General features: G+C 48.7%; 12 protein-coding genes across 12 annotated transcripts; 9 read left to right on the top strand and 3 right to left on the bottom strand.

The window, feature by feature from the left end:
* Positions 1-168: 168 nt before the first annotated feature.
* Positions 169-2,235, top strand: PENARI_c024G05084 (Zn(II)2Cys6 transcription factor; the record flags this gene model as incomplete). The annotated part of the gene is made up of 4 exons (XM_022635683.1): positions 169-949; positions 999-2,019; positions 2,064-2,140; positions 2,195-2,235. The coding sequence occupies 4 exons, from the start codon at positions 169-171 to the stop codon at positions 2,233-2,235; spliced, it is 1,920 nt and encodes a 639-aa protein (XP_022484422.1).
* A 637-nt stretch (positions 2,236-2,872) lies between these two features.
* Positions 2,873-3,207, bottom strand: PENARI_c024G07176 (uncharacterized protein; the record flags this gene model as incomplete). Its single annotated transcript, XM_022635696.1, has 2 exons — positions 2,873-3,090; positions 3,162-3,207. 2 exons carry the CDS (start codon positions 3,205-3,207, stop codon positions 2,873-2,875), a joined length of 264 nt encoding a protein of 87 aa, XP_022484465.1.
* A 125-nt stretch (positions 3,208-3,332) lies between these two features.
* On the top strand, positions 3,333-4,040 carry PENARI_c024G00694 (UbiX family flavin prenyltransferase; the record flags this gene model as incomplete). The annotated part of the gene is made up of 1 exon (XM_022635637.1): positions 3,333-4,040. The coding sequence occupies one exon, from the start codon at positions 3,333-3,335 to the stop codon at positions 4,038-4,040; it is 708 nt and encodes a 235-aa protein (XP_022484500.1).
* A 1,071-nt stretch (positions 4,041-5,111) lies between these two features.
* PENARI_c024G06085 (putative extracellular lipase) lies at positions 5,112-6,809 on the top strand (the record flags this gene model as incomplete). Its single annotated transcript, XM_022635689.1, has 1 exon — positions 5,112-6,809. One exon carries the CDS (start codon positions 5,112-5,114, stop codon positions 6,807-6,809), a length of 1,698 nt encoding a protein of 565 aa, XP_022484463.1.
* A 183-nt stretch (positions 6,810-6,992) lies between these two features.
* PENARI_c024G10922 (putative alpha-amylase) lies at positions 6,993-9,262 on the bottom strand (the record flags this gene model as incomplete). Its single annotated transcript, XM_022635740.1, has 9 exons — positions 6,993-7,661; positions 7,710-7,950; positions 8,004-8,150; positions 8,195-8,357; positions 8,402-8,630; positions 8,678-8,786; positions 8,836-8,951; positions 9,001-9,039; positions 9,092-9,262. The coding sequence occupies 9 exons, from the start codon at positions 9,260-9,262 to the stop codon at positions 6,993-6,995; spliced, it is 1,884 nt and encodes a 627-aa protein (XP_022484496.1).
* A 1,031-nt stretch (positions 9,263-10,293) lies between these two features.
* PENARI_c024G10103 (putative glucan 1,4-alpha-glucosidase) lies at positions 10,294-12,409 on the top strand (the record flags this gene model as incomplete). Its single annotated transcript, XM_022635727.1, has 5 exons — positions 10,294-10,525; positions 10,575-10,861; positions 10,911-11,007; positions 11,054-11,691; positions 11,744-12,409. 5 exons carry the CDS (start codon positions 10,294-10,296, stop codon positions 12,407-12,409), a joined length of 1,920 nt encoding a protein of 639 aa, XP_022484429.1.
* A 312-nt stretch (positions 12,410-12,721) lies between these two features.
* On the bottom strand, positions 12,722-14,638 carry PENARI_c024G02573 (uncharacterized protein; the record flags this gene model as incomplete). Its single annotated transcript, XM_022635653.1, has 7 exons — positions 12,722-12,789; positions 12,844-12,949; positions 12,995-13,829; positions 13,878-14,096; positions 14,142-14,224; positions 14,275-14,411; positions 14,458-14,638. The coding sequence occupies 7 exons, from the start codon at positions 14,636-14,638 to the stop codon at positions 12,722-12,724; spliced, it is 1,629 nt and encodes a 542-aa protein (XP_022484477.1).
* Positions 14,639-15,412: 774 nt separating this feature from the next.
* PENARI_c024G12290 (sulfatase family protein) lies at positions 15,413-17,373 on the top strand (the record flags this gene model as incomplete). Its single annotated transcript, XM_022635756.1, has 5 exons — positions 15,413-15,737; positions 15,785-16,260; positions 16,310-16,796; positions 16,849-16,970; positions 17,023-17,373. 5 exons carry the CDS (start codon positions 15,413-15,415, stop codon positions 17,371-17,373), a joined length of 1,761 nt encoding a protein of 586 aa, XP_022484423.1.
* Positions 17,374-17,914: 541 nt separating this feature from the next.
* PENARI_c024G05560 (uncharacterized protein) lies at positions 17,915-19,642 on the top strand (the record flags this gene model as incomplete). The annotated part of the gene is made up of 6 exons (XM_022635685.1): positions 17,915-18,060; positions 18,118-18,455; positions 18,504-19,071; positions 19,121-19,273; positions 19,328-19,393; positions 19,450-19,642. The coding sequence occupies 6 exons, from the start codon at positions 17,915-17,917 to the stop codon at positions 19,640-19,642; spliced, it is 1,464 nt and encodes a 487-aa protein (XP_022484435.1).
* A 602-nt stretch (positions 19,643-20,244) lies between these two features.
* Positions 20,245-21,379, top strand: PENARI_c024G07180 (NAD(P)-dependent alcohol dehydrogenase; the record flags this gene model as incomplete). Its single annotated transcript, XM_022635697.1, has 2 exons — positions 20,245-20,418; positions 20,474-21,379. 2 exons carry the CDS (start codon positions 20,245-20,247, stop codon positions 21,377-21,379), a joined length of 1,080 nt encoding a protein of 359 aa, XP_022484502.1.
* A 524-nt stretch (positions 21,380-21,903) lies between these two features.
* On the top strand, positions 21,904-22,671 carry PENARI_c024G00201 (uncharacterized protein; the record flags this gene model as incomplete). The annotated part of the gene is made up of 4 exons (XM_022635632.1): positions 21,904-22,140; positions 22,469-22,487; positions 22,539-22,610; positions 22,664-22,671. 4 exons carry the CDS (start codon positions 21,904-21,906, stop codon positions 22,669-22,671), a joined length of 336 nt encoding a protein of 111 aa, XP_022484495.1.
* A 799-nt stretch (positions 22,672-23,470) lies between these two features.
* PENARI_c024G08917 (uncharacterized protein) lies at positions 23,471-24,090 on the top strand (the record flags this gene model as incomplete). Its single annotated transcript, XM_022635714.1, has 2 exons — positions 23,471-23,565; positions 23,649-24,090. The coding sequence occupies 2 exons, from the start codon at positions 23,471-23,473 to the stop codon at positions 24,088-24,090; spliced, it is 537 nt and encodes a 178-aa protein (XP_022484456.1).
* Between the last annotated feature and the right edge of the window lie 232 nt (positions 24,091-24,322).

The following is a 24,322-nucleotide window of genomic DNA, read 5'->3' as shown; positions in this document are numbered from 1 at the left end:
AACGGTCATTCTAGTTTCAGCCACGGCTAACTCGGATGTGCTGAATGTTTCCTTTGAAACCTCTAACAATGATTGTGTTCCGTGACTATTCATTCAATTTCCAGAGCTTGTAGCCCCCATAATTAAAATTTGGACACTCGGACATCTGGCTCTCGGCCTCTCGGCAATATGAGCGTCAGCCACGACGAAGTCGACCGAGTACTCCGTCTCAAGCGCCAAGAGCGGGAACCAAAAGCCTGTTATCCCTGTCGAAAGAGAAAAGTCAAATGCGATGGCACTCAGCCTTGTCGGACGTGCCAGAAGCGGAATCACTCTCATATTTGCACGTTTGATGAGTCGCGAGGGCCAAGGCGCCGAGAGGGCTTGCAGGCTAGGGCCAATGCCCAATCGGCAGCTTCGGTCTCTCCCAGAAGAATACAGCCAGAAGGGAGAAATCCCGCTGAAACATCGACACCGGCATCTATACGGTCAGACGACGCAGCCAAGAATTATGTCTATTCAGGAGACAACTCCCTTGTCTCGATCCTGCGTTCGCGGGCATCAGATTCCAACGAATCGATGGCTCGGGAGGTCGGTTCGGTCCTGGGACTACAGAATACTTTCAGTATTTACCCGTTCATGGATCCGAAGACACCCCATGAAAGATGGAAGTCGTTGCTCAGCGTGTTGCCTCAGAGAACGGAGGTCCTGAAGTTTTTCCATTATTATCGTGTTACGGCCTATCCCTTTAATCCTATTTTGGCTGATATGGACCGCTTTGAGTCGGACCTGTGCACGTATCTCAATGCGCATGCTACTGGGGAGTTACGGAATCAGGATAAAATCACAGAAAAATGGGCTACGGACAAGTCTGTCGGTCATATTAGTCTCCTCTTGGCTACGTTGGCTGCGGGGGCACATTACTCGGATATCGAATATCCGCAGCGGTTGGAACTTGCAACGGATTTTGGTAAGCTAAATAAATTTTCAGCACAAGACTGTTTACTGATAATATCCAGCCCGCCGCTCTTTCCATGCTCTTCGCCTGGCGAACTTCCTTTTCCGGCCCTCGCTCGACATCATCCAAGCACTTGTCATCCTCGGTAACACAATACAAAATATGGGCCAATCTGACGCTGCTTGGGCATTCCTGGGAACGACCATCCGACTTGCTCAGACGATGGGTCTGCACACCGAGCGAAGTACCATCCACTGGCCCGAGTATGTGCGAGCCAAAGTCAAAAAGTTGTGGTCGACTATTGTATGGCAAGATAGCTTACTATGTTTGTGTTACGATCGCCCTCCAATTGTGACACTCGCCGGTTGGTCTCTCGATAACAGTCTCTTACAAAGACAGGACCTGTCATATCGGGAGGTGATGCATTTTCTCACTCGACTGGGACTGGACATCATGCGACCAGAAATATTCGGCGCAAGCGAAGCTGACCGATCAATTGAGGCTTTACAACAGATAGATACCCTATATCAACGCGGGAAGCCACATTTGCAAGTACGGGAAAACTGTATCACTTTTCAAGAGCACCTCGAACACCTCGCATTGAAGATGCATTCCTCTTTCTGCGTATCGGTGGTTTGCCGTCCTGCCATGAAACAGTCACAGACCCAACCTCTCCTCATGCGGACTGAAATACTTCGCGCGCGAGCAAAGGGGAGCTTGATTGATGCATCTCGCGCGTTTCTAGACTTCCAGGCACTGAGTGTTGTCCCTCTACGTAGCTGGTCAATGGTGCATACTGTCTTAAGCTCGACCTTGCTTCTCTGTATTTGGGAGGAGACTCGGAATGATCCTGAATGTCGGGACTTGCAGCAAAAGGTCATTGATGTGTTCTCTTCGGCGGACTCAAAAGAGTCAGATGAGGGAGGTTTGGGATCGGAAAATGAAGGGCACTGGCTGTCTGCACGGCATATTCGGGCACTCGTAACTCTACGAAGTGCTTTGGATCGACAGCAGGATATGAGCGTTCCGGAAAATGAGACATGGACAGGCGCTGGTGTCAATCCTGCCCAATTTGCTTCGGGGTATGTATTTTTCTCTCGATCATCATCAGTACTGACCTTTGCAGTTACCCCGATGGCTTTTTTGACGTAGCGAACCCGTTGGATACTTCACCTGTCTCTTACTTGGATTCAATTATGAACGGTACGCTCTATATACCAGTGTATGACGCCTATGTGCTAATGGGGTTGGCAACAGTCCCAATGTTCGATTTTACACAGGAGATCGACTTCTTATGAGATGTACATTGTCGAGCATGATATCTCCATACGCCACGTCACATATAGATCCAAATCCCCTTGATCGTGAGTCAAAATTGGGTCGGTTCCGGGATATCGCAGTCCCCTCTGTCTTCCGCTCCTCTTGCATGCATTTGGTTGCCTTGCCCACGTCCCCAATTGCTGCATAGTTTCCAAGTTGTGAGATATCTTTCGTTGCAAGAAGCAAGAGCAGGCGAGCCATCGATGGTTCCCATATCGAGATCATACACCTTCACCCAGAGTCGGTGGAAGACCTCGAGAAGTCTTTATGTCATTGTTTTTGAGCGTCACTTCTTAACTGGAGCTCATGGCAAATATGTTATATCGGAAAAACGTCTGCTTGCCGAATGCGCGAAACGGTCTGGAAAGGCCAATAGCTTGCCAGTCCGGAGATGTTCAACCTGTGCAGGGTCAACTTCTTTCTCTCCATTTCCAAGGTAGACTGTTGGAAAAGCCGGTGTCTATACGATTCTCTTCGAAGAATCCATCCTCTATTGACTTGTGAGAATTTTGCTCGCAGCGAGGCCTCTAGACTTACCTTGACGCCCTCTTGATAGCCTTTTATGCAGAATTGAATACAGAAAGGTATTTCGTCCACAAACATATATTTCAAGATTCATTGGATGAGCTCATCTGGGAGGTGAAGTATGGCGAAGGTGGTTGAGCTGACGATGTCGTTGACGGTGATGTTGTCCACTACGTCGCCGCCTTTGAACAGCTTTGGACAGCCATAGAGCTGCACCCATTTCACCAGTGCATATGAAAGCACATAGATTATCGATTTGCCGAGTACCGAAACAGCCAACTGCATGGTCCACTCGCTACTGCCATTTCCTGTTTCTCGGTCGCATCGCGTCTCTCGGTGCTCTCGGAGGCTCGGGATCGGTGGCTCGGAGTGGACTAACTGTACACAACACGTCTGATGGAAGGACTCGGAGGTCGGCGTGCCATTTTTAGAGATGAAATATCAACAACTTTGCCACAGTTTGCTATAAATGGTCTCAGCCACCCTGGACTATAGCCATCATCAGTGCTAGCATACCTCACTCACCGTATCAACCTTGATTAATACCACGATGCTTTCTATGCTCTCCGGCACTCACACTCCTCAGTCAGGAGGCGCTTCTCCTGGTGGCAGCCAAACTGGAGCCACGACACCAATTGAGACACATCCCGAACAAATCCAACATGCCCCTATACAACAATCAACAAAACCTCGCAAGCGCATCGTCGTCGCCATGACCGGAGCTACAGGCGCGATTCTCGGTATCAAAGTCCTCATCGCCCTCCGCCGTCTCAATATTGAAACTCATCTTGTCATGAGCAAATGGGCCGAAGCAACGATCAAATACGAAACGGACTACCACCCGTCCAATGTCAGAGCACTGGCTGACCACGTCCACAATATCAATGATATGGCAGCCCCTGTATCGAGCGGGTCATTCAAGACTGAGGGCATGATCGTCGTTCCTTGCAGTATGAAAACACTTGCGGCGATCCACAGCGGATTCTGTGACGATCTTATCTCTCGAACTGCCGATGTGATGCTCAAGGAACGACGCAAGCTGGTGCTCGTCGCTCGGGAAACACCTCTAAGTGATATCCATCTTCGGAATATGTTGGAAATCACGCGTAGCGGGGCTATCATCTTCCCCCCTGTGCCGGCATATTACATCCGAGCTGCCTCGGTCGATGACCTGGTCGATCAGAGTGTCGGTAGAATGTTGGACATGTTCGATCTGGATACGGGGGATTTCACCAGATGGGAAGGTTGGGAGAAATAACCATCTCCACTTGAAGGACAGGGATGGATAGATTTGACCTTTGCATTGCATGGCGTTCTTGGTTTGGACGGCGAGATTTTCGCATGGAGCAGGAGTCCCGGACGATAGCTGTGTTAGACATTGAAATGAAATGTAAATGGTCACGTTCTGAGTTTTAGAGTGAGTTTGAAGTAACAGGCCACGTTGGCGAAGGTTTTACATATGTATGCAATCCCTTGCAGTCCCAACTCCATGGATAGCTATAGTTTCGGTCATGCGGAACGCGGGCTAAGAATCACTCAAATATTAACTTTTCCTTCTCTTGTATTTTCTTTCTTTCCGAGAAGTTCGGGGGATGTCAACAGCCACAGCGTCATGACTTGATCTTATTGTCCGGCCGAGAGCAGACAGTTCAACGAAAAAGAGAGAGAAGGAAAGTGGAAGGGTTCCAAATCCTACTCGAACTCTCTCCGAGATCAGATCGATCAGATCACACCGACACCCACTGTGATCGGCTTCATCTCTTCCCCAGAAAGGTAGGGATATTCCCCCACCCACCTGGATCAGCCTTGCTACTGCGAACTAATTGTCATCGTGCATTCTCATGCAGGAAAAGCGTGCAAACAGACAAGGATATGTTGGACGCCCTTACATTGTCGGTTGACGGTCAAATCACCCGCATTCTGGCCGGCATTCTTGAAAGCCAAGATCTGCGCTCACACTACCACTTGCAAACCTTCTCGGTGGATTGGACTCGAGATGCTGCTTGTGCATCCAACCAGATCGGGGTCGGGTGCTGCTGTGCTGCACGTTTCTGTCGGATGGCCTGGGTTCGGTAGTTTTGATGTATCACTTCAGCGGTCGGATTTCCTGTTTCAGTCGCCATGACTTGGCCAGAAGCAAGCATAAATAGCTGTACACGGCCGAAGGAGCGAGCACATTGAAGAGCAAAACCTGTCCATCCAGATCGTCTGAACTCGGCTGTGGGGAGGCTTGACATTCTATATCCATCCCTTGGCCACCCAGCATTCTCAAGCAAGGGCAAAATTCGATCAATCAAAACTATTACCACTTGGCCTCATGCTGGCCATGATGTCTTTCCTATACAAGTTGATCTTGTTGGTCGTGTTGCCCTTTGTTTTGGCTGCGCCTGCGGATAAGAGAGCGGCTTGTCCAACAGTGACGATTTCCAAGCCCGAGGCCACTATCATTGGCACTTCGGGCTTGGATAAGGTCGAGAACTTCAATGGCATCCCATTTGCAATTCCCCCGACCGGTGCCCTTCGATTGAGACCACCCCTGCCGATTGAAACACCATTGAAAACCATCCGGGCGACGTCAGTAGCGAGATCATGTCCGCAATTCTTCTTCAGTACCGATAAAAGCAACCTCCCGGAATATATCATCGCGAAATTGAGCAACGTTCCCATCTTCCAAGAGATCACCAATGCAGGCGAAGATTGTTTGACCTTGGATGTACGCCGTCCAGCCGGGACCAAAGCTGGCGCAAAACTACCTGTTTTGGTGTGGATCTTCGGTGGAGGCTTTGAACAAGGTTCCACCTCAGACTACGATGGAGGAAGGTTTGTGGCGAGCTCTATGGATCTGAATATGCCGGTCATTTTCGTCGCCATGAACTATCGACTCGGAGGATTTGGATTCTTGCCGGGTAAAGAGATCCTCAAAGATGGTTCCGCCAATCTTGGTCTGCTGGATCAGCGCCTTGCTCTGGAGTGGGTCGCCGATAATATCGAAGCTTTTGGTGGTGATCCTTCTAAGGTTACTATTTGGGGAGAATCTGCCGGATCAATCTCGGTATTTGATCAGATGGCCATGTACGACGGCGACAATACCTACAATGGATCTCCGCTCTTCCGCGGAGCTATAATGGACTCGGGCAGCATTGCACCTGCCAACCCGGTTGATGGCGTCAAAGGTCAGCATGTATACGACACTGTTGTGAAGGCAGCAGGCTGTGGGGGTGCGAAAGACACACTTGAATGTCTGCGTGGTCTAGACTACGAGGACTTCCTTAATGCTGCAACCTCAGTACCTGGAATTCTGGGCTATAATTCCGTCGCCGAATCCTATCTGCCTCGACCAGATGGCAAAGTCCTGACCGATTCCGCGGAAAAATTAGTCGCCAATGGCGATTATGCATCTGTGCCATTCATCATCGGCGATCAAGAAGACGAGGGAACTATCTTTGCTCTATACCAAAGCAACCTCACCACAACCGAACATATTGTGGACTACTTGGAGAATCTCTTTTTCTTCGATGCTAGCCGACAGCAGCTCACAGACTTAGTCGGAACATATCCGGATATCGAGGAATATGGCTCACCATTCCGCACGGGCACTTTGTACAACTGGTATCCCCAGTTCAAGCGCCTGTCCGCCATTCTAGGTGATATATCTTTTACCTTGCCCCGTCGAATATTCCTGAATGCCGCTACCAAAGCGAAACCGGATGTTCCATTCTGGTCATACCTCTCCTCCTACAACTATGGACTGCCGTTCCTAGGAACCTACCATGGCTCTGATATTATCCAGGTGTTTCAGGGTATCCTACCCAACTACGCATCCAAGTCCATCCACACATACTACCTGTCATTCATTTATGAACAGGACCCTAATGCCAAAGCTGGGAACTATATGAACTGGCCACAATGGGTCAGTAACCAGTCGCTGATGAACTTCTTCAACGACCGTGCTGCTTTGCTACCCGACAATTTCCGCCAGGAGACTTATGAGTTTCTTTCTTCTAATCTGGCAGCATTCCATATCTAGTTGGTCCATGGGATCTGGGTGATTTACGAGTTATGTTTTGTTTATAAATATCTACGAAGTGTTACATAGCCTACATATCAGTACTTTTAGCTTTGCATCAAATAATGGATTCAATTTAGTCCAATCGTCCTGTTTGCCAAACTTATGACTATCCAATGACAGAAACCGTGACTCGGTGCCGAGCTACCGCCATGTAGCAGTAGCCGTAGCAGTGGTCCCTGCGCATCCAGTCGGCACGGTATACGACCGATTGGGATCGCTCTCCCACTTGACAGTGGTTGAACCAGTCGTCTTTTCAATGAATTTGTACTCAAACGAGGTTCCAACGGGCAGTGTGATGGCAACCTGCCATAGAGGGTTGGAGGAAGTATAACTGCTTGCCGACAGTGCAATTGCACTACTAGCATCCCAGCTACCAAGTTGACTGATCGAGCCTGAGATGTAGACATTCTGACCATAGGTGGTAGTAACAAGCTCCTCGAATAAGACTGGTAGGGCTGTGGCCTGTGTACAGCTTGTGCCTGTCGAAGTCGACGTCGCGGTTTGGGTTGCCGTAGTAGCGGTTGTCGTGGTACTGGAGCCGCACAGACTGCTTGCAGAAGAGGCCAGCATGAGTACGCGCGGAAGACCTGATGTCATTGGGACTGCGATGTTTCCGCTGGAGTCAACTGTCACAGATGTGCAGGTGTACATCTCCATCAGCTTGGTGCCTGATGAATATCCGCTTCCACTCAATGACAATGTGTAGGAGCTTCCAGATGACCCATAGTTTGATAGCACTGTGATTACTGGTGAGGCACTGGATCCCTTCTTCATAGCTAGTGTATGGCTGTCTTGGTAGAATGGTACATTCTAATTACGTATTAGCATTGACCAATGGATAGTTTTGTGACTGCGTACTTTCGTTGTGATGTAGCTGGAGTCTGCGGAGACAGCCAGCTTTCTGATCTTGTTGGTAGTTCCAATATACTTGTACAGCTCAGCAGTGGTTGAATACCCTGAGAGCCAAGTGGCCTCACGGTTTGCAGGATCAGCTCCACCACTGTAGTGCTGTTCCTGACCAGAATAGATAATGGGAATGCCATCCGACAGGAACAAGAACGAGATAACATTCTTTGCTTCGGAGTAGTCACTTGTATAGCTATATCATGAAGAGTCAGTACTTGCGATCCAATTAGTCTCTGCGGGTCTCACCTGGCGAATCGCGGATTGTCATGGTTCTCAATGAAGTTCCCCAGCAATGTTGAATCAGCGCAGTCGGATTTGACAGAGTTGATCATGTTATACAGATCGCTGATGCTGCCGCTGGAGGACTGGAATGCGTATAACAGTTGATAGTAGCTGGCCAGTTAGTATGTTTCAAAGAGGTTGGAAGATGACCATACATTGGGTAGTTCAAGACACCGTCCATATAGTTCTGATAGTCGCAAGTGTACGCTGGGTCGCCGTCAAAGATTTCACCGACACAATAAACGCCTGCAGCGTCATTATAGCCGGGCCAGAAAGATTTCTGGACGTGTTTGACGGTATCAATGCGCAAACCGTCAACTGAGATTGTTAGAACAGCCCTTCGCATTTGGATGAAGACTTACTCGAGTAGTTGGATACAAGACCAGCAATCCAGTCATACCATATAGTCTGTACTGCTGTCTGGGTTGTGTCTACGTCTGGAAGGGACACAATAGTATCTCCTAACCAGCAGTCCTCGACATTTGACTGGTTATCGTAGTTACTGATGAGACAGTAAGAGTGGAAATATGACGATGAGGAGAACGGACTAAACACGCTGTAGTCAACGCTATTGCCAGATCCAGCATAGCCCTGTAGAGGGTTAGCAGGGACCGAAACTGGGAGCCAGAACAACTTACCATATGATTAGCTACCACATCTACCATGAGATACATGCCGCGGGCATGCAACGCCTTGGACAGTGCTAGTAGATCGGCAGCTGTGCCCAAGTTGGAGTCAATCTCATATCTAGCAAAGCCAATCAGTAATTGTTGAAATGTTTACTTCCATGACATACATATTCTGTTGCCAATATCCATGGTAGGCTTCACCGTCGCCAGTGTCCTGGGGGAGTTGTTCTGTAACCGGAGTAATCCAGATCGCAGTGAATCCCATTCCCTGGATATAGTCCAACTAGCCACAATTTTAGTTATGGATATCAGATGGAGTCAGGGATGCATACGTGATTGATTATTCCTTGCCAGGTACCCCCACAGTATGTCTAAAGATGTCAGAATTTCATGTCAAAGGTCAATTAACAAGGGCAGGCATACCCTGTCGCTAACGTTACACGCAGCAGTAGTGGAGTTGTCACTTCGACCAAACCGATCGGTCAACATGAAATAGATGGATTGGCTGCGCCATTCTGCAGGGGTGAGACCCAGCACGGTCTCACCCAACAGCAGGGCTGCAGTCAATGCAAGATTCTTCAATGTCAGACCCATTCTGATAAAGAAAACATCAACGTTAAGCAATGTCTAGTTCCCGTGCGGGCTAGGGAGGATAGTTAGATCCCTGGTCTTATATCTCCATCCTGCACTCTTCAAGCAAGCCACCCGGTTCTCACAGCGCCTGAAGACAACCCCATTCTCAGGCAGGACCAAGCACACTCACCTTGCACAGAAATTCCGTACTTCCAATCCAATCGGTCAATTGAACCAACGCATCTTGGTCACTTTGCGGGGAATTAATCTCGCTAATCTCGGTGGACACTGTCAATTTCCAAGTTGCATAAAAGTTGTACTGTATGCCGGGCCGACATATCAAATTCGCGCATCCAACAATCTCGGTAATTCAGCAACAATCATGCAGGCACCTAAGAACGCAGGGCGCTAGTCGGCGCCAGTCTTTAAACGGTCGATCGTCCGAGCCTTAGCACCGGAACTTCTCACGACCCCACAGGTTGAGGGCAAATCAACGGCTTTTCACTTTAAAAAAGCTCCGAGGGCGCAGTTTAAGGCGCAGGTTCCAGGCAGAGAGTGATGCCAGATTCACAGCAGGTCATTTCCTGCCAAAACGCCCCTTTGCGGGGGACCGCGCCTTCGACGCGTTGATTGGCTTCGGATTAGCCGATGCAGACAGGGGACGGAGAATCTGCGGGGTGACGGAGATGAACAGATGACGAGGCTAAAGGGGACAAAGGGCGCTATGTTGATGCTAGACACGACTTGGCTTGAGCGTGTTGATCCTACTGGTGGAGGAGCGGATCATAAGCACATTCCGTAGTGAGTGGCCTCATTGTGGCCTCATCGCGGCCTCATTATGGTTAGCAGAGAGGGATTAACGTGGGAAATATCTTCCAGGAGTGAATTCCTGGAAGAAGTTGAGATCTCCGCCTGTTCTCCACCCTTATGCATTCATGCAATATTTCATGCACTATGCGATCGCGACCGTGATTTCCAAGTAGCCTGCGCCTATAAAAAGGACGATCAGCCCGCACGATCTCAACGATCTCATCCCTCACATCTTCTTCCTCATGGCTCCTTTCTGGACTGCGCTGTGGGCGCTTACCCTCGGCCACGCTGTGATCGCCGCGCCGCCACAGGTCGCCTTGGCTCCTCGCGCCACCAATGTCGATAGCTGGCTGGCATCAGAGACCGCTGTCGCGCGGCAGGGTATCCTGAATAATATTGGATCGGCTGGCGCGTATTCGGCGAGTGCTAAGCCTGGTGTTGTGATCGCCAGTCCGAGTACCTCGGACCCCAACTGTAAGAGAAGCATCTCAAAAACAAGATGGTGAAATCTAACAAATCATAGATTACTATACTTGGACTCGTGACTCAGCGCTGGTGTTCAAGACTTTGATTGATATGTTCAAGAATGGCGACACTGCCTTGCTTGAGGTGATCGAAGAGTACATCAGTGCGCAGGCCTACATTCAGACAGTCTCCAACCCATCTGGAGGCCTTTCCGGTGGCGGCGGACTGGGAGAGCCTAAGTTCAACGTCGATGAGACTGCCTTTACTGGGTCGTGGGGTCGTCCTCAGCGCGATGGACCTGCTCTGCGAGCGACTGCACTGATCTCCTTTGGTGAATGGCTTATTGTAAGAAGTTTCTCGGATTTCCTTATTGTGATGTTGCTAAACAGCTCAGGATAACGGATATACTACCTACGCGACCAACATTGTCTGGCCTATTGTACGCAACGATCTCTCATATGTGGCCCAGTACTGGAACCAGACTGGATATGGTCCGTCTTCCTATTATTCTGCATGACTCTTGCTAATACATGACAGACCTGTGGGAGGAAGTCTCTGGATCTTCATTCTTCACTATTGCAGCACAGCACCGCGCTTTGGTTGAGGGTAGCAGCTTCGCGAGTAAAGTGGGCTCCTCCTGCTCGTACTGCGACTCCCAGGCACCCCAGGTCCTATGCTTCCTGCAGTCATTCTGGACTGGATCTTACACGCTAGCAAACTTTGGTGGCGGTCGCACTGGCAAGGATGCCAATACAATCCTTGGTAGCATTCACACTTTTGACCCAGAGGCTGGCTGCGATGATACTACTTTCCAGCCCTGCTCCGCACGAGCTCTCGCCAACCACAAGGCTGTGACAGATTCTTTCCGCTCAATCTACACGGTCAACTCGGGCAAGGCTGCTGGTGTTGCTGTTTCTGTTGGCCGATATGCTGAGGACTCGTACTACAACGGAAATCCTTGGTACCTGTGCACATTGGCTGCTGCTGAGCAGCTGTATGATGCGCTCTACACCTGGAACAAGATTGGTTCTTTGACCATTACTAGTGTCTCGCTGAGCTTCTTCCAGGACATTTACAGTTCCGCTGCTACCGGTACTTATGCTTCCTCTAGCAGTACCTATGCTTCTATTGTGAGCGCCGTGAAGACATATGCCGATGGATACGTTAGCATCGTGGTACGTTTGAGTTGAAATCAGGTATTGTCAAGTGAGGCTGACAGGTGTATAGGAAACCTACGCCATGTCAAACGGTTCCCTGGCTGAGCAATTCTCGAGGTCCGATGGATCACCGCTCTCTGCCCGTGACCTGACTTGGTCCTATGCAGCTTTGTTGACTGCCAATGAGCGCCGTAACGCCGTGGTTCCGGCCCCCTGGGGTGAGACTTCTGCTAGCAGTGTGCCTTCTCAATGCAGCTCAACTTCCGCTATTGGTACCTTCAGCACTGCGACCAACACCGCCTGGCCTACCACCCTGACCAGTGGATCGGGCTCTGGTACCACGACAGCCACTGGCACTACCACTACGGCGACCACTACAACTACAAAGACTACATCAACTACCACAGCTTGCACTGTCCCTACTGCCGTGGCCGTTACATTTGATGTGATTGCGACTACCGTCTATGGTGAGAACGTCAAGCTTGCAGGATCCATTTCTCAACTTGGAAGCTGGAGTACAAGCAGTGCTATTGCGCTGAGCGCTTCGAGCTATACCAGTAGCAATCATCTTTGGTTTGTTACTGCGACTCTGCCCGCAGGAACTACCTTCTCCTACAAGTATATTCGTGTTGAGAGCGATGGCAGCATCCAGTGGGAGAGTGACCCCAACCGGTCCTACACAGTGCCAGCAGTCTGCGGTACTACATCGGTCACTATTAGTGATACCTGGAGGTGATGACGTGAAGTCCAACTGTTAATCGTTGCGAATGGAAAAATCTGAGGGAAGGGGTCTTGGAACTCTTACTTCTCAAGCATCGACAGTTAATTACATGATTGTCATATGCAAATAAATATTATGAGCTTGCTTTCCCAAACAAAGGCCTATCAGATAGTACATGCTGGAAAAGAGCGGCTGGTGAAATATAAAAATCTCCGAAAGTAGTTCGGCGGTCACGATGCTTGCCGGGACCATTTTTAGATTTGCGTATAGAAACATGACCATGAATAAATGATGTATAAAACAAGATTGAAAGAAGTGTACAACAGTCTAAAGTTGATGATGGTGAATGAACAACCCAGTAAAGGATGCAAGTAAAGAACAAGCGAGAGAGACAACTATACCATGTTAGTATCGGATACTCAACCTTTCACGATAAGATTCGGACTTACGGTATGTATGCTTGAGTCCACTAACATAACAGGCTATCACAATATCTCGTACCTTACCAGTAAGATGGGCAATATAGTTCGTATCAGCCATAGCTCGTTTAATCACCTATTACAATTAGTAGCGTCCAAAATCTAATCTGGGTAGACATACCTTCTCAGAGCCTGGTCCTTGTAGATTCTTCCGCAGCTCACGCTGGAACTCCATCCCCAAAACAGAATTCGAAGTCGTCACTCCAGCTGTCATTGAGAAGCCGATTAGCAACATGTATCCTGCAGTAGCCATGGCTACTTCCTCTGGTGGTAGTAGGGCTGTCATCGCTACAAAAGCTGAAGCTGATGCAATTCCTGTGCCTAGACCACCGGGGAGGATGTAGAGTGATTCCCAGAAGCCGGTGTTTCCCTCCCAGCGGAGGAAGAGCAGTATATAGGAAATTGATGCGACAAGACCGGCTGCGATGAGGAGGCCCTTGTAGTGTCCTGTGCGTCTAATGAATATTCCAGCAACTAGTGAGCCGAGAGTATTTCCAACCACGGCCGGAACGAGATGGCCACCTGCCGCTGTAGTTGATGCTCGCTGTGTTACTTGGAAATATAGAGGGACTGAGAATAGCATTCCCAGTTGTGCTGCTACCTGGAGGGTTCCGATGGTGTACGCGGCCGATACATTCGGTCGACGGAGAATGCGCAGGCTGAAGATTGGCTCGCGGGCAACGTAGGCTTCGACAAGGACAAATGCCACTAGGAGTGATATACCACCACTTCCTAGTAGGGCAGTCCACCATGAGTACCAGGGGAATGACTTTCCACCTTGGTCGAGAAGAAGAGTCATGGCGATAATAGATGACCCTAGGAGGGATGTTCCTAGGAAGTCGATTTTGGCGAGTTTGCTGTCCTTGGAGTTGGGATCTATCTTTTCAGCGACATTCAGTTTCATTACTACCAGTAGGGCAGCGAGAGCAAGGAATGGTGCTTGGAGGATGAATAGCCTAGAACCATGTTAGAGAGGTTTGTATCGTAATAAATGTAGAACATACCATCTCCATCCAATTGTATCGCTCAGCCATCCACCCATAGGCCCTCCGAGGCTGCGACCCAGAGTCATGGCGATGTTCACATACGCCCGCCAACTGGCTATTTCCCGCTTGGGAACTATGTCTGTAATGACCACAGAGCTGATTGTCATAATGCCCGCGCCACCCATGCCGCTAATGCCTCGACCCAGTACGACCATCCACATTTGCGAACCAATACCGCTGTTTTTGTTAGAATTAGACCTATGTGACGAAGAATTCGCATACCTAAGGATACATCCCACTGCGAAAAGGAAATATGAGATAAGCAATAGTGGCCTGCGACCGTAGATATCGCTCAATTTGCCATACTATACTCCGTTACACGCTATTCCGAAGCCACCCGACTCGGGTCACTCACCATCGGTTGGGCAGCGCAAAGACCAAGGGTATACCCAGTGGACAACCAACTGGCATCGCGCAGTCTATTGAATTCGGAGGATATACGTCCTGCCGCTGCCATGACCAGTGTCGCATCGGCATTGGAAATAAATTCGCCTATCAAGTTAGATTTCGACTCTTTTTTGTCGCACACAGATCTTACCAAGTAACAACACTGCTATAATGGTTCCCACCCCCGCGAGAGCCTTCGCACTAGGCTCTGCTATCTGGGATTGAGGCGATTGAGATAGCAGTGGGCTTTCCTCATCGGGTGCATGTCTGTTTTCATTTTCGATTGAGTTCGTGTCTGGCGGTACCACGGATTCTGTCGCGCGATCTGCCATGTTGGATTGACAGTCATGCGTGCATGCGAAAAGTTGGGGCGGTCAGGATATAAATCAAGGGTCCGAGACATGCAAGCCATCTCGCTTCGGATAGCCTTTGATAAGACGTGATTTTGATGTCGGCTATAAACCCAAGTACTATCCGGGTATATTTATTAGCTCTGATCTCATCGCAGATGCAAAGCACGCCATGGATCCACTTTGAACAATTATACAGAACAGCAACATATCCACATATTGACCAATAGATGTATGCAAATGTCGTACCTTGTGGTCCTGTACTATTTTCAGGGTTCTCCGTCTACTCTACCTAATGTAGGGTACGTGCGATAAATTACAGGTTTACATCTCCACAACCGGGATCATTGCTTGTAGAAATATGCTTTTTAGATGATATCTAGCCTTTAGGAAGTTTGGGATGGTTTACAACTCAGAAATTAAGATATGTAAGCTTCTATAAACGTAATTTTCGGTAATTTTTAACATGATGATAAGATCACTTTTCGATTTCTTTGAAATTCATATGCAGTGCTAATAGTTATAGATAAAATAGAAATGTGGTTGTTGGGATAAGTGTAGCATATATCGCATTTACTATGTGTTTTGGGGTGCGGCACTCGCCTGGGAATAAGTGTATAACTGTAAGTTGAGGATATCTCGGCAATTACAATCCGGAGATCGCCATTGGCGCCACTAATTGCATCATATTTCTACTCCCCACTCTCCACGTTTTTTGTTGATAACAAGCGGCTTTCCCGATAACCTCATCTCAAAATGAAGTTGTTCACTGCTCTCAGTCTGTTCGCCGCGGTAGACGGTGCTACCTTGACACAGCTACAAGATGCTGTACAGTCCATCTTATCCAATGGAGCGCATTCATCGCGACAGCCAAATATTCTCTTTGTGATCACCGATGATCAGGATTTGGAGCTGGACTCGATCAGTTATACTCCTCACATCACGAGACATATCCGCGACCGAGGAACCTTTTTCCGTAATCATTTTGTTACGACTGCTCTATGCTGTCCATCGCGCGTGAGCTTATGGACTGGTCGCCAGGCGCATAATACTAATGTGACCGATGTCAACCCGCCATACGGTGAGTCACGAAATTGAAACGTTAGAGAATTAATGCTAACTTTCCAGGCGGATATCCCAAATTTGTTGAACGCGGCTTCAACGATGACTTCCTCCCGATCTGGCTTCAACAGGCCGGCTATGATACCTACTACACGGGCAAAATGTTCAATTCGCACACAGTCGATAACTATCACAGCCCTTATATCAACGGATTCAATGGCTCAGACTTCTTGTTGGATCCATATACCTATTCCTACCTGAATTCTACATACCAGCGAAACCATGAGCCGCCTGTCAGCTACGAGGGTGAACACACCACCGATGTGATTACAAGGAAAGCACTGGGATTCCTAGATGATGCATTGGATGGAGAAAGACCTTTTTTCCTCGCGGTGTCGCCGGTAGCGCCTCACTCCAACGTCGATCCGAACGCAATTTCATTCGGGAAGATTGTCATGTCTGAACCGATTCCATTGGAACGTCACGAACATCTGTTTGAGAATGTTACAATTCCCCGTACAGCGAATTTCAATCCGGACCAGGTGAGCGTAGCAATCACAATGCATTTCGGCAGTTTTAACCATTTCACAGCCAAGCGGGGTTAATTGGATTCGCGATCTTCCTCAGCAGAACCAATCGGTCGTCGAGTATAATGACCATTTCTATCGCTCTCGCTTGCGCGCGCTGCAGGGTGTGGATGAGTTGGTTGACTCGCTAGTGACTAGACTTCAGGAGAGTGACCAGCTGGATAATACGTATATTATCTATACTTCCGACAATGGCTTCCATATCGGTCAACACCGGCTGCCCCCCGGGAAGACTTGTGGGTTTGAGGAAGATATCCGTGTACCTCTGTTTATTCGTGGGCCTGGTGTTCCTCAGGGCCATGTGCAGGATGCAGTGACCACGCATATCGACTTGGCGCCAACATTCTTCCATCTGGCGGGCATTCCAGCGCGAGAGGACTTTGATGGGACTGCAATTCCTATCACACCTAGTTTCGACGCGGAGAGACATGAACATGTTACCGTGGAATATTGGGGCAATGCAGTTGTGGAGGGGATTTTCGGTGGAATTGGTGAGCGCGATCGCAATACATCCATGGATTACAAACATTCTGATTAGTGCAGGTCCGGACGGCTCAAGCAAGATCCCAAACAACACATACAAATCAGTTCGCCTTCTAGGGGAAGGCTACAACCTTTACTACTCAGTCTGGTGCAACAATGAACATGAACTATATGATCTATCGGTGAGTACACAATCGCTCTATATGAGGAATAGACCACTGACTGTGCTGTCAGACCGATCCTTACCAGCTACACAACCTGTATCCGGGTACCTCCCAGTTAAGTGGAGGAGACACTCGCATTCTCGGTCGCAGCATTAGTCAAGCCATCAGCCGACTGGATGCTCTTCTCATGGTACTAAAGTCCTGCCAAGGAGTGACCTGCATCCACCCCTGGAATGTCCTCCAGCCGCAAGACTCGGTTAATACTCTCTCCGATGCTTTGCATACGAGGTACGATGGATTCTACGGTGCCCAGCCTCAGGTCTCGTTTGACTGGTGCGATGATGGATATATTATAGAGGCGGAAGGACCGCAGGTGCCGTTAGTCAGTCGGTACGGCGTGTCTTGGGATGTTTGGGTGTAATGAGTATGAGATGTCCTTATTTTCGATGTAAAAGATTAAGATTTATAAACATAGAAATTATTCCATTCGAAAAACGAGGGTAAACTTGATTTTGAAACAATAATCAAAGTTCCAAGGTTGGAAGCGAATACTTCATAGATCGGCTGTCATAAGTTACCTTACAACCCCAACAACATCACATTAAACCTTGGAAGCCAAAGTAAATAAAAACGTGGCTATCAGCTCGGGAAAACCGAATGCCAATGTAAACAGTATAAATATAATTGGTGTTGAACACCCGAACCCATCGGCAATTAATGTTCGTCAAATCCACTATGATTGCGCCATACCTGCCCTCCGTGTCGCAAACAAACCCAGTATTGGCTGAGGTCTGGATGGCCTCGCGTAGACCGACGCAATCAATCTATGATAGGGCTGGGGTCTATTTTTTCTTTTTTTTTTTTTTTTACTTTTCTATAAGTATGTTTGATCGGTCGCGAAGAATGCAGTAGACACTGGCCTCCACGTTCTTCTTTTTGTGCTTTGTTCCCCTTTTGGTATCATGTCGTCCGTCTCTTCAGATAAGGTCTCTAAAAAGATCTTCGATGAGAAAAACATAGTCAGTGAACGGGTCGTTCACGCCCCTAGCGAGATTGATCATGGTATCGTCAAAGACTGGGATGAAGAGGAGTCTGCGGTGACGCGCAAGTATGTGTTCTATCCAATTGAACAAAAGTATATGACTGACAGTATACTTCTCAATAGAGTCGACTTCATCCTCATTCCTATCCTCGCCCTCGCATTCTTCGCCTTGCAAATGGACCGTGGAAATATTAGCGCCGTCTTGACTTCGTCCATTACCGAAGACTTGAATATCACAACGAATCAAATTAATATCGGTACGCAGCTGTTGTCTGCTGGTATTGTGTTGTCGGAGATCCCTTCCAATATCATTCTCCAACGCATTGGACCCCGCGTATGGTTGTCGGGTCAGCTCTTCGCTTGGGGGCTTGTCGCAACTTTCCAGGCCTTTGTTCAGTCATATCCGGCATACCTGGTGACTCGGATCTTGCTGGGTTTCTGTGAGGGTGGATTCATTCCAGGTACCTTTACCCTGTTCCACGTGGCGGAATGAGTGCTAACCAGATTAGGTGCTTTATACTATCTGTCCACCTGGTACAAGAAGGACGAGACCAGTCTCCGGACCAGTCTGTTCTTCTATGGACAGATGTTCGCGTCTGCCACATCCAGCTTAATCTCTGCCGGTCTGTTGAAACTCAATGGTAAACACGGCATGGAGGGATGGCGATGGATCTTCCTCGTTGAAGGCCTGATCACGCTATTCATCGGAATCATCTTCACTCTCTTCGTGCCTCCAGCAGCTGGGGATGGCCGTCCGCTGATTGCCATGGGGCGATGGAGCTACTTCACCGAGCGCGAATCCCACATCATTCGCAACCGTGTTCTGCTGGACGATCCTCGCAAGGCTCGTGGCCATATCCAGATCACCAAGTCGGATATTTGGAAGACCATCAAGGAGCCAAGAGTCATGCAGCATGTGTTTTTAACTTTGGTTTCAATGTCTGGATTCCAGGGTTTAACTCAGTATACTCCAACCATGATCAAAAAGTTGGGTTTCGATTCTGTTCGCGCCAATGCATTGGCTTCCGTGCCTGTGTACTGCAGCATGGTGTGGTTGGCTATTCTCTCGTTTGCCGGGTATGTTCTGTCTCTTTAAATTTTAGAGAAAGGTACTGACTCATGACAGTGATCGGACCGGCCACCGTGGGCCTTTTGTGCTTCTAGCTATCACCTGGAATGTTATTTCCTATGTGTGTCTGCGCACAAGCAACCCCCATGCCTCCCAATGGCACCGGTATGGAGTTATTGCCGTGGCCAATATCTCCTATTGCAGCATGCAGTAAGTTTTATTGGACGATCCGGAGTAGTGTGGCCCTTCTAATCTTATCAATAGCATCCTCAACGTTGGTTGGCTGTCATTCTATTGCCGCACCCCCCAAGAGCGAAGTGTCGCTATGGCGTGAGTTTCCAATCCCCTGCATGTATTTTTAGCATGCATTGCTAACAGCTCTCTAGATTGGTTGTCATGGCTGCCAACTGTGCCGGTATCTCCGGGTCTCAGATCTTCCGCACATCCGATGCGCCAAAGTATTTACATGGTCTCACCGCAATTTGCTCGCTGGCCGGTGCGTCATGGGCCTTAGCGGCGGTTCTCTGTGCACAGTATTACATTGGCCGTAGAAAGGCGGTGGCCGATGATAAGATATAATTGGCGCTTCACACTGTACATAATACTCAGAGGTATATATGAATAATGAACTACCTAGCAATCCAGTCATTCCGGTGTTTTCTCGGTGCTCTCAATTAAACAACACACACACACACACACACACATATATATATATACTCTATATCTAAAGTGACACTGAATGTGCATAAATCCTGAGGCTCTAGCTTGCATAAGCTTGGCGCTCTTAAATCCGGGGTGACGTCATCTAGTCAGCATCTATAGACGTGCATAAGCTTAATCTCTATCTGTTAGCGCTTAACGTGGTTACTTGCAGATCGGAGGCGAAGGTATCTATCATTTTTTATCTCCGCTTCCAGTCTCTTCGTCATAGAACAAGGGATAAAATCTCTTTCACGGACATAATCCTAACGCCGTGATGACAGCCCACTTCACGGGCGGGTGAAGTGGAACCTTTTCTTCGACAGCCAACCCGATGTCCGCATAGCATCACAAATCGAGTTTTACGAGAACTTTCTAAAACTGGGTCGATCTTGACGGCCTAGGTATAAAGAGTAGCATAGACGGACTGGGGACCTTAGTAGATCATTCTGCAACTGAATATCATTTACCTCAATATCACCATGAGCACCGATTACAAGTTCGAAGGCTGGTGTGGCCTCAGCCCTGAGGCTGCCAAGGGAAAGATGGTCTGGCAGGAATTTGAGCCTAAGCCCTGGGAGGAGACCGATGTCGATATCAAGGTCACTCACTGTGGTATCTGTGGCTCTGACTTGCACACTCTGCGCAGTGGATGGGTATGTCGATGTTTCAGTTGCTGTGTGTGTGAGAGTGAAGCTGATTGTCCTATAGGGTCCCACCGATTATCCTTGCTGCGTCGGCCACGAAGTTGTCGGTACAGCCGTCCGTGTTGGCTCCCAGGTCAAGGGCGATATCAAGGTTGGAGACCGTGTTGGTGTCGGTGCTCAGAGCGGTGCTTGCCAGAACAAGAACGGTGACTGTGAGGCTTGCGCTGCGAAGCTTGAGCAGTTCTGCAACAAGATGGTTGGCACCTACAACGGTACCTATGCCAACGGCGGCAAGTCGTACGGCGGTTATGCTCTGTACAACCGCTCTCCTTCCCACTTCGTCATCAAGATCCCCGACGCCATTTCCTCAGCCGATGCCGCCCCAATGCTCTGCGGTGGTATCACCACCTATTCCCCCCTGAAGCAGAACGGCTGCGGTCCCGGAAAGTCTGTCGGTGTTGTTGGTATTGGTGGTCTCGGTCACTTTGCCATTCTTTTCGCCAAGGCTCTTGGTGCTGACCGCGTTGTTGCCATCTCGCGCAAGTCGGATAAGAAGGAGGATGCTCTGAAGCTCGGTGCTGATGACTTCATCGCCACTGGTGAGGACGAGGACTGGGTTACCCGTCACGGTCAGTCTCTCGACCTGATCATCTCAACTGCATCCTCTTCCAAGATGCCCATTGCCGGCTACTGCAGCCTGCTCCGTTACCGCGGTACCTTCATTCAGCTCGGTGCCCCCGAGGATGGTGGTCTTGAAATCCCCGCTTTCGTCCTGATCATCAAGGGTATCAAGCTTGGTGGTTCTCTCATTGGAAGCCCTGATGAGATCCGTGAGATGCTGGATCTCGCTGCTGCCAAGGGTGTCAAGCCTTGGATCCAGGAACGCCCCATGAAGGATGCCAACCAGGCTATCTTGGACATGAACAACGGTGACGCTCGTTACCGCTATGTCCTGGTCAACGACTGGTAAATCAGGGATCCACTAGAAACGATGTTATGAATGAGCGAAAATGATGTTGATATAGGCGGTTTGGTGTACGAAAAATATTATTTAGATTAGAATAAGAATGCACAGATTATCATATATATCAGTGGGCTGCCAGGGTCCTCACCCCTGTAAATCAACGTCATCCATGTATTCCCTCTGTTTAGTAGATAACGCCAAGACATCAGAGTCGGACTCCGATCCCCGACCACCGCGTTAGACGGTGCTCCACTTCTCCTCACAACCATTTCACTATAAATAAAAATAAGATTGGTAGACTGATCTCTCTTATATCGAAAAATACTGTGGCGAGATGTACGCCCATTGTGCCTATTACGAAAACAATGTCTCCCCTTACGTAGTGTCCGCATCAACCTCCAGCCTAAGAAATTCCCTATAATCCACGAGGAATAATCACATCAGGAACAAGTCACTACAAATTTATGTCAGAAACTGATATCAACTGGGAAATTCCTTCAATCTATCCCTGGCTCTAATCGCGGAACCGCATGAACGACGCAACGGAGCTGCGCTGCATGGCCTTGAATGCCGAGAGGTCGATTCAACAGTCAGAGGTGCATGGGGCTGCGGCATCAGATGTTACTCCCCCAAATACGCGCAAAAAGCGCCGTCTCAGATATGAGGACGACATCATCAATGGAATAAAGCCTGAATCCAATGACATCGTGCTAATGAGTCCATACCTCTCCATCATAGGCATGACGCCCGCTCAATACGAGACCCTGGTATGTCCGATTATCCCCTCGCTATCAACGGTTTTTGACTTCCACTTTGCCCAAGGTTACCACTGGCATAAACTGTCTTGTATGCCAGGTACCCATCTAAAATGGATGGTGCTGTGTTGACGTTCATTATGCCAATATGCGTGAGTGGCTGTCAATCGCTTCAATACACATCGAGAGCAATGCTGATTGTGATACAGAGATCACGCATCCAATCCAAAGTTCATGAAATGCCCAGTTGAAGGATGCACTGAAGCATTTCGCTGTCGAGACTTTCTACTGGTGAGTTTGGCCGCGAAATCCGGACCTCATCCCGCTGACTTTTGTGTAGAACCACGGCAGGGCCAGTAGTGAGTCATTTGCTGTTTGCTTGAATTTCCCTAACACTAACAAATCCGCAGATGGCTGGCCAACCGCGAACCAATCAGTCACTCACATGCGTGCAAACGATCCGAACGGAAGGCGTGGTGACGGTCAGAGGTGGCACACTCATCGCATGTGCTCAACTTGCGGTGCAAGATGCGAGGATACTAGTGCGTCAATGTGGTCTAGGACCGCAGAGCTCCCAAACAGTGGCTCTTTAACCGTGTCCCAACCGAATTCCTTTCCCGAACCTGAGCACATGTACAGTTCGTCTTTCTCAATTCGCCCATGGCCGATGTATGCGAATACACAAAGTGACTGGCCAGGTTTGTGTGGGAATGAAGGGAGTTGATTCTGTCCAGAATCTTCTTGCGTAGATTCCAAGCGGGAGTTTTGTCATTTGCTTCAATCTTGTAGACCAGGGAACTGATCCCGAAGCAGTCTGTGAGAACAGCCTTTAGAGCCTCTGCATCCCTGTTCGCCAATGTGTCGTCTTCCTCCCAGAAAACGATCAAAGCAGACTGGTAGGCATAATGCCTTCCGCGGGCGTTAACCGCCACATTTACCTTTTTGGCTGTTGTGTTGGTGTGGATAGGTTGATTCCGGCGAGAGTGGGGATCAACGAGGTCGGGCTTGAGGGAGATGATAGGGACGAGGGCAATGTCGGTGATCCTGGAGCTTTTGTCGACGTCATCGTCGGTGTGTTGAAAGAGGAAAAGTTGGAATAATGAGTTTTTTTGGTTCTGAGATTAATGTGTAAAAAGGTTGAAGAGGGTGGATGAAGACAAGCGATGGACGAGGTTGCACGGGAAGGAGAGGAAAGTCTGTTGAGTCACATGGAAGCTTCGACCCCTAAAAGCTTATTCCTGTTCAAGGCAATAGTATATTGGAGGCCTGCATCGCATTCGGGAACACTGCTCAGATGCCAGTCACAACAGAGGCGATCTTCTTTGGCGACAATGTGGTCGCAATGGACTCGGTCGAGGTGAACAATACTATCCGAGAGACTAACACCAAGAAGGTCTTTGATGTATCTTGGCATGGGCAGCCCGCAGTTGCCAAGTAGTAGGCAACCTCCGATGTTCAAAGGTATCAATGATTCCCCCGGAAGTTTTATAACGAGAGCTAATGTGATGACAAACTTGCAGTTTCCTGAACGAAAAGGTGACATACGAGAAGATTCACGAAAACAGCCCCAACGGCTATCCCTTCTTTACTTCCCCATACGCAGCAGGTAAGGTCTACTGTTCATCCAAATGTCCAGATGGCTACATCCTAGTCATCACCAAAGTCAAAGGCACCTCATTGGGACCGAGATGGACCGAGACATCTTTGAAAAACAAAGGGTTCATATACAACCAGGTTCAGTCCGCGATAAAGGTTCTCAGAGCCATAGGGATTGCTTGGGCAGACCCTAGTACCCACAACATCCTTTTTCATGAAGACGAACATAAGCCTTCTGTATCAGTGATAGACTTCGAGCTCATCCAATTATGTGACGAAGATGTGCCGATCCAACCAGAGATGATAATCATTTTCGACCAGGACGCTGTACAGCACAGTGAATCTAGTCGATACTCAGGTGGCTAATTGCAGGATTTTGCTATCTGTTCAACAATATTTTGTTTCGCTTTCTTTGCAGATGAATGTTGTCGGATATGACAAGCGGAGGAGACGCGGAGCCCATGCCATACATGATAGTACGACGACGAGACTATCGGCTCCTATTTTAACCAAAAGCTTGTTACCAGTATCATTTGAACAGTGGGCCTTGAGTCGCAAAATAGATCTTCAATGTAGTTTTCCATTGAACCTAGTGGCC

Source organism: Penicillium arizonense (assembly GCF_001773325.1).
Source record: "Penicillium arizonense strain CBS 141311 chromosome Unknown PENARI_contig024, whole genome shotgun sequence".
Classification (NCBI taxonomy): Eukaryota; Fungi; Ascomycota; class Eurotiomycetes; order Eurotiales; family Aspergillaceae; genus Penicillium; species Penicillium arizonense.
This window is presented reverse-complemented; position numbering and strand designations above follow the sequence as displayed.